This window comes from Uloborus diversus, chromosome 10 (assembly GCF_026930045.1).
Source record: "Uloborus diversus isolate 005 chromosome 10, Udiv.v.3.1, whole genome shotgun sequence".
NCBI lineage: Eukaryota > Metazoa > Arthropoda > Arachnida > Araneae > Uloboridae > Uloborus > Uloborus diversus.
In genome coordinates, this window is record NC_072740.1 from 84,415,534 (window position 1) to 84,423,645 (window position 8,112).

An 8,112-nucleotide genomic window follows, 5' to 3' on the forward strand; every position below is an offset into this window, starting at 1 on the left:
TTAATTACGCTATTCTCGAGGACATTTCATGAGAAAAAATATTTGAATGTTTTCAAAAAAGCCTTTCTATAGATGGAAAAAAAAAATAGAGTGAAGCATTTCTAAAAAAAAAAAAGTGAGTCAGGTAAAAGTCTGCGCTTGAAAGCTGAAAACGAATGGAAATGGAAATTTTACGTGGGGAGAGGTTGGTACATATTTGTTTAAAATACCGATTTTGAGAAGTTCCAAATCAAGGCACGTGTAATATTCAAAAAGGTCAAACGGCTTTTTCTTATATAAACAGCCTTTTGCATGTTTTCTCCTATAGCTTGTGTATAAGTTTTGAAATAAATTTACAGAAATGAACAGCATTAAAAAAAAAAAAGTGCAAAACATAAGAATTTCAGCACAAATTTTTTAGATCGAAAACATTGCATTAACCCTTTTTTTCGGTTGCTTATAAGACCGTTTTAACGGCTTTGCAAAAAAATAGCTTTAGATATATTGGATAGTTTTATGCACTTTCGAACTCACGTTCAATATTCGACTCATATATACTTCAAAGTTTGACTTTCATATTCGAAAACTCAATTTAACGGTTTAGAATCTTTTGCGAAAGAATATAAAAGGGGTTAAAAATTAAAATGGTATATAGCAGGTACAATTTGCCTGAACATTTTGCATGAATGGTATTATTTATTCACTTTGCTCATGTTCAAAATCTATATTCTACTTATGAAGCCAATTGAAAATCCTTGTCTGTAAAATATAAAATCCTAATACACAATTGTAATGGGTGTAAATTGCATATGTGTGAATACTACATTATTAAAATCATACCTTTAAAACTTAACATGTCTGTATGTTACAGAAGAATCTGAGTTTGGTATTGAATATTGGTTGATTTGAGCGTTAAGTCCCTCAGAGACTTTTGCAACATTTATATGATTTTAAGGCACTTTGATGTACAATTTGTGATGGTGAATCATTATTAGATAAAGTTAGATACACATTGATGATGCTTTTTATAAAGATTTCAGAAAATGAAATAAATTTACTATTTAAATATTTTTGTGGCTAAGCAATCTAATCTAACGAAAATAAGAGCAAAGCTTGTACCAAGAATTACAAATAAAATTCATAACATTGTGATATTCATACGGAAATATCAAAACTATTTAGACTGATTTCAATTTAACTTTTCATGTATGCAAGTATTCAAAAAATACACAGAAAAAAAGGACCAGTTTTATAAAATGTCTCTAAAAAGAGTTTTTAAAATGTCGCAGCATAGTTAATACACCTGCTCATTTTTTTTTCAGACAACATTAGAACTATTGAAATTGGGGCTTTGCTTCAACAAAAATATTTGATAAAGGAATGGAAAATAAAATTTTGAATTTTTGTAACCTGTTAGAGAGGCGTTTTCAAATAAAAGTATGATAAAACATACACAGAAAATAAAAGAGAATAAAGTGTAATGCACTACGTTAAATCATATTTAATTAATTAAGGGTTCAGTATAGTAAAAGTTTTACGTAATGCAGGCAGATCAAATCGATCTCTTAAATACACAGTAAAAATAAAAGGAGTCTAGTTAATAGAAAACCTCTATGAAACGAGGATTCCATAAACTTTTCTAGCAACGATACAAAGTACTAGACTAGTACTTAAAAAAAGCTGTTCTTCAGAAAGCTGCAACTTTTTTCTTGAGTAACGTTATTGACAAAATAACTGTACCGTTACTAGAAAAGTTTATGGAATCCCAGTTTCTAGATGTTTCTAGTAAAAGAGCAGTTTTTTTTTACTAGTATAGTGGAGAGCCGAGAAATGGAGCCTTAAACTATTAATATACATATATACATATCTATGTATATAAATTTGGATTGAGAAAAGTTGGCAAGACCTTCATATAAATATATTTTTTAGCAATTTCAAATGGAAGAAACAATTGTTTCATAATTGCACATTTATACCCTTACTAAAAATCAAAGAAACAATAATTATCTGCAGATATAGGAAATATTATTAACGATTTGTAAAAACTTTATCGAAAAGCATTTTGTGCAATTTCAAAACAGAATTACTCCTTAACTTACCTTTGCATTCAAAATTAAGAAGTATTTGCCAATTGTAAAGTGTGTATCAATATTAACGCAAGATTTGAAATTTGCCACCGTTTTTACAGTATATTTTTGGCAACCTTGAAAAAAAAAAGAACGATTCGACAACTGGGAGTTTAGGGTTAGTAAAAATGGAGATTTTGACTTTAAATAATCCCATAAGAACAAATCTAATGTTATTAAATCATCGACCTATGGGGCCAAAACTAATCGTTGATACGAGTGAGTACACGACCAGGAAATGTCTCATGCAGTAATGGAACTGTTTCATTGGCATGTGGCACTGTCTTGCGGAAACCACATATTGGCCACATTAATGCCATCCAATTTCGTCAGAAAGAACTGAGTTATCATGTTGCGATATCGTGCACCAGTAACAGTGCTGCTTGATGAGCCTCAATTTTGCTAATTTTTGAAATAATTTTCGATAATGAAAGCACGATGTTGTATCATAGAACGCTCCATTTTTACTAACCCTAAACTCTCAGCTGTCAAATTGTTCTTTTGTAAGGGTTGCCAACAATTTACTGCAAAAATACTGGCAAATTAAAATCTTGCGTAAATTTTGGGACAGCTTTTCAGTATAAAAGATAAAATGAAAAGCTGCGGAAAATCTTTTTGTGTGTGTGTGCTTTTAAACGCAGCTTGTATGATAATAAATTCAAGTTCAGTGAAAAAGATACTGAACTACATAAATTGCTTTTGTTATAGTGAAGTGAGGAATGATTTATCCAGACTGAATACAATGTAACTTTGAAGCCAGATAAACATAAACTCAGTCTGTCAGGAATGATAAAGTACGATAAAAGGATATATCAGTTCTGTAAAGTCTTCTTGATACATCATCATGTCTTTCAAATAAGCTTCATTTTTGACATGACTGATCCGAATTTGTTGCAAGTTCATTTCTACTTCAATGGCAATGTTATTTGTAACAATGTTATGGGCTATTGCTGATCATGTATGGAAAATATAGCTTTTAAGGTGCACAAAAGTCTACACATGTACAAACATAAATCCTTGAATTAAATTAAGAAATTTTTCTGTTTGTGACACATGTCACGGGGTACCGGTAAATTCAATAAAGATGAAATTTGTTATATGGGTATAGTTTTTTTTATATATATACCGACATTTAGCGAAATCTAGAGGTATATTCCAGAGTTCTCTTATTTTCGCCGCACGTATACAGGTTAGTTATTTTGTTCAATTTCTTCTTTAAGGCTCTCAGAGAAGGTAGCAAGGTTTTGGGACCTTCACTCGTGTTAAATAGAAAGGGCCTTGTGAATTAGGGGATTTTTCTTCCCCCTGACGACGGATCAATCCCTTGTTCACGTTTTTCATTTCATTTTCTTACATGATGTGTTTGTATTTTGGCATTTTGCACTTTCTATTTCTTGTCTTTTTTTTAATATCTATCTATCCATCCATATATATATATACACTCCTGTTCGTGAAAATTGCAACACCATGAGGGATTTACGCGAGTGAGCTGAAAATTGCAGGAGATGTAAAGTAGGGCATGATATGCAAATGATTAAAATTGCAGACCGGTAGCGTATGCGTATGCTGAGCAGCGCCCTCTGAATGGCGGATCGAACCGAATATAAATAGACGGCTGTAGCAAGGCGTGTATGATTATCGGAGGTTATATGCTAGAGTAAATGTTAACTGAATCTTTACTATGCCTCTTCGACGAAAGAAAACGAAATTTGAGCAAATTTTGGAGTTTAAACGGGGCAAAATCGCCGGCCTTCGTGAAGCTGGATTGTCTTATCTTACAGTAGCCGCTCGTGTGCAAGGTAACAGCAGCACAATCATGCGTGTTTGGAAGCAGTGGACGGACGAGGGTCGGAAATCTGGGAGTGGACCCCGAAATGTGACGTCAGCTCGCGATGACAGACCCCTGGTGCGTATGGTGCTAACGAACAGCACAGCTTCTTCTAGACAATTGGCAGCACAGGGGTCAACAATTATAGGTGTTTCATTGTATGCTTCATCAATTCGGAGACGTCTGCTGCAGCGTGGGCTGCGCGCAAGGATTCCTTTGCACAGGATTCCTCTCATGCAAAACCACAATCATGCAAAACCGACTACAGTGGGCCAATGTGCATAGGAGCTGGCATGCTGATTGGCAGCAGGTTGTCTTTTCTGACGAATCCCTCTTCAATTTGTGGCACTATGACGGCCGAATTCGTGTCAGGCGCTATGCCAGTGAACGGCACATTCCGGAGTGCATTATCGAACGCCACAGTGGAAGAACACCCGAAGTTATGGTCTGTGGTGCCATAGCATATCATGGACGATCACAATTGCTACGAATTGTGGGCAATTTGAAAAGTACCCGATACATACGCGAAGTTTTACAGCCCCAAGCTATTCCTTTCCTGCAAGGATTGCCAGGGACTGTATTAAAGCAGGATAATGCCCGTCCACATGTCGCCAGAACTGTCAAATCCTACCTTGATTAGCAGCAGGTACAGCTTCTTCCTTGGTCTGCATATTCCCCGGATATGTCACCGGTTGAACATTTGTGGGATTTCGTTGGGCGGCGTCTCGCTCGTGATCCTCGTCCTGTTGCTTCGGCAGACGAACTTTGGTTGCGCATACAAACAATATGGAATACTCTTCCGCAGGCAGATATTCAAACTTTGTTTCGCTCCATGCCGAGTCGTGTAGCAGCTCTTATTGCGTCGCGTGGTGGCCACACAAAATACTAGTTTCTATCTCTTTTTATTGTTTGTTTGGTGTGAAAATGTAATCATTAACTTGTACCATTACCACTCAACTGTGTATTAAATTTCATTCAAGTATGATGCTTTCTTCATGGTATTGCAATTTTGACAGACAGACAGATAGATAGATAATTGTTATCAGTATTATCTCTTTTATAAAAATGATTATTTAAGTGAATAGTAGTCTTTTCAAATGTGGGAATGAAATGCTAGGAATATTTTTCAGACACTGTGATACTGATATTATTAGTTGATTGCTTATAATGCTTTTGGAAAACATACATTCTTAATATACAGTAGAACCTCCCAATAAGGGACACGAAGGGGACCAGAAATTTTGTCCCTTAAATAGAGGTGTCCCTTATTCGGAGGTACAAAAATCAAGATTTCCAAACATTAAATAGAGCATTAACGTTATACAATAATAATTAATAAGAATTCAATAATAATTTTTAAAATGCCCTTTTAATTTTCTAGTACAGGCTAAGTCGTCCGGGTAACGCTAGTATTAAATAAAGTTTGACAATATTTTGAATTTTAAGTTATTTATTTAGAAAAAATTAATTTTAGCAAAAATTTAGTGATGAAAAGTACTTACAGATATTTATTTAAAGTAATCTGTTACAAGGGTTTGTTTTGCAGCACGTAATTTAGACGCATCTTTCTGTACATGTATACTAAAGTCGCTAATGAGTCCGAGTCCTTCACTGTCACCATTTATCAACATAAACTTTTGCAACTGTGTGATATGTCTTAAAGCATCACTATAATTTTTGATTTTGCAATCTTCTTCTGGCTCTTCTTCTTCCTCACTACTTTCAAGATCCTCTGGAAGACTTCCTCCTGCATCTTCAATTTTCTCAGAGATGAAAGCAGTGATATCCTCATTGGTGTCATCAGTGCATAAATTTTCATCTACCGCTATATAATCGTTAATCGGAATATCACAGCCAGTGAGCGAGTTCGGAGAGTTCATTTTCTTCGTTGTTACTTTCATTGACTATTACACCTTGGATTTTAAAGCCTGCTTTTTTAAAACAGTTCTGAACGCAACTTTTGGATATTGAGGAAACCGCTTTAGTGATCCACTGGATTGCATTCAATACATTCACGGACTTTGCGAGCTGAGCACTGTTTTCAATGGAAGCTTGCGAAATAACATGCCTTAAAAACAATTTCCTATATCCAACTTTAAAGTTTTGAATAATGCCTTGGTCTAAAGGCTGCAACACAGATGTAGCATTTGGTGGAAAAAATACCAATTTCACAGCCTTCAATTTTAAATTTTGTGGATGTGCTCTACAATTGTCAAGAAATAACAAAATCTTCCTATTTGTTTTGCACATTTTGTCATCAAGAGCAGTTAGCCATTCTATCATTATATTTTGAGTCATCCATGCCTTTCTGTTGAAATACCACTGAACTGATAAGGTTTTTGGGTTAATGTTTTTGAAACATCTAGGTTTTTTTGCCTTACCAATTACAAGTGGTACTTCAAATTCTCCTTCCGAGTTACAGCAGAGTAACACAGTTAACCGTTCCTTAGAACTTTTTCCGCCAGAACACTTTTCTCCTTTAAAACATAAGGTTTTATTTGGCAAAACTCTGAAAAACAGTCCAGTTTCATCAGCATTGTATATGTCCTTAGCTTCATAACCTTCACAAATTTCTGTCAATATTTCCAGCCATTCTGTAACACACTGCAAATCTACAGATTTTTCTTCCCCACAAACAGTTTTAAAAGTAACATTATGACGTAGTTTAAACTTCTCCAGCCATCTATTAAAGGCCTTAAAGTTCTGCAATCCTAAACTTTCGGCAACTTCTTTCGCCTTTTCTTGCAACAGTACTCCACTAACTGGAATGTTCTTTCCTCTAATAGCCGAAAAGCATTTGAAAACTATTTGATCAATATCTTCTCCTTCAGTTTTCCTAAACTTAACAGTTTTAGAATTTTCATTTGAATTTGTAATCCACAATCTTTTTATTTCTTCTTTTTCCTTTAGCACATTACTTACTTGGTTTTTACTTATTTTAAATTTCTCACCTAAATCCCTTAAGCTTAGTTTTTCATTTTCTGCCACATTTATTACTTCAATCTTTTCTTTCAAAGTTAATCTTTTTCTTTTAGAAGCTATGGCTAGAATTAAAGCTTGAAAACTAAACAAATTCCTCTCAGCAACAGAGCTCTATATGACTACCTGACTGGTGACAGGACATTAAAAGCTAAAAATCTCCTTTTTCCTACCGAATCTAAATTTAGCCTTTTAGAATAGTGACTGGGCCAATCAGTCAAGATAATCCCTGCCTTCTCCATTCTTGATTGTTAATAAGCAACATTCTATGCATACAGCCTTTTCCTTCTCATAAGAAACCTTATCAAACTCTTCTGAACAACACCCCTCCCCCCTGACTTGCTAGTGAAATCTGCTTAGAGTTGAATACACCCGTGTACATTCTGAGACACCTGTGGAGCTTTTTCAAAGGCATTCTCAAAACTTGAGATAAGAATTTAAAAGATGAGTATGAGTGAGAGTGAGAACAAAAGCAAAATCAACCAGAAGTAATCCAGATCCACACTTTGTAAGAAACACCTTGCAGATAATTTCACCCGTTGCCCCTTCTAGAGCAATAGTATGCACTTTCCTGTTATGAATAGAAAATGTCAAGGGCGGTGCTCAAGTTGTCAGTGCTGAACCCACATGAATGGGGAAAGCATTTGGGAGTAGTTTTCAGCTAACATTTTAGTGTGATAATAGTACTTTTTCTTTGTTTATGTTTTGAAACCTATACCATTATTCCCCAGTTAGTTTGTTCAGAAAAAGTGGAACTTGAATTCTAGAAAATTCAATATTTTTTATCCATTTATGCATTAATTTTTGTTTTTTCGTTTCTTTGAGTGTCCCGTAAATAGAGTGTCCCTTAATGAGAGGTAAATACATTGGAGTCTCTATTCAAAGGGACTGGGACCAGCAAAAGTGTCCCTTAAATAGAGGTGTCCCTTATTCGGAGGTGTCCCTTACAGGAGGTACTACTGTAATCTCATTATATTAAGCAAGGACTTTACGACTTTATAAACAACTGTTACTATAGCGTTTTTTTGTACGGTAATCCTATTGGTATTCAACAAAAAAAAAAAAAAAAAAAAAAATTAATCATCTACTATGCAAACACTTAACTAAGCCACTATAATAAGAAGACTGATTTTTATTTAATTTCATACGCGGGATTTCATTATGTTATCACATTATTTCGCTTACGTTTTAGAAAATCCC

The 8,112-nt window shown here is 34.6% G+C and overlaps 1 protein-coding gene across 1 annotated transcript; it reads right to left on the reverse strand.

Annotated features, from left to right (window-relative positions):
- Nucleotides 1-5,441: 5,441 nt before the first annotated feature.
- On the reverse strand, nt 5,442-7,154 carry LOC129231080 (tigger transposable element-derived protein 6-like). The gene is made up of 3 exons (XM_054865325.1): nt 7,039-7,154; nt 5,944-6,769; nt 5,442-5,837 (listed from the first exon to the last, which is right to left on the reverse strand). The coding sequence occupies exons 1-3, from the start codon at nt 7,152-7,154 to the stop codon at nt 5,442-5,444; spliced, it is 1,338 nt and encodes a 445-aa protein (XP_054721300.1).
- Between the last annotated feature and the right edge of the window lie 958 nt (nt 7,155-8,112).

Excerpts from the sequence above, each read along its gene's own strand:
- LOC129231080 (XM_054865325.1), bottom strand. The coding sequence starts at position 7,154 with ATGGAGAAGGCAGGGATTATCTTGACTGATTGGCCCAGTCACTATTCT. Across the intron at positions 6,770-7,038 it reads AATGTCCTGTCACCAGTCAG|GAAAACTGAAGGAGAAGATA; the intron begins GTAGTCATATAG and ends TGTTAAGTTTAG. Across the intron at positions 5,838-5,943 it reads AGCTCGCAAAGTCCGTGAAT|TCAATGAAAGTAACAACGAA; the intron begins GTATTGAATGCA and ends AAGGTGTAATAG.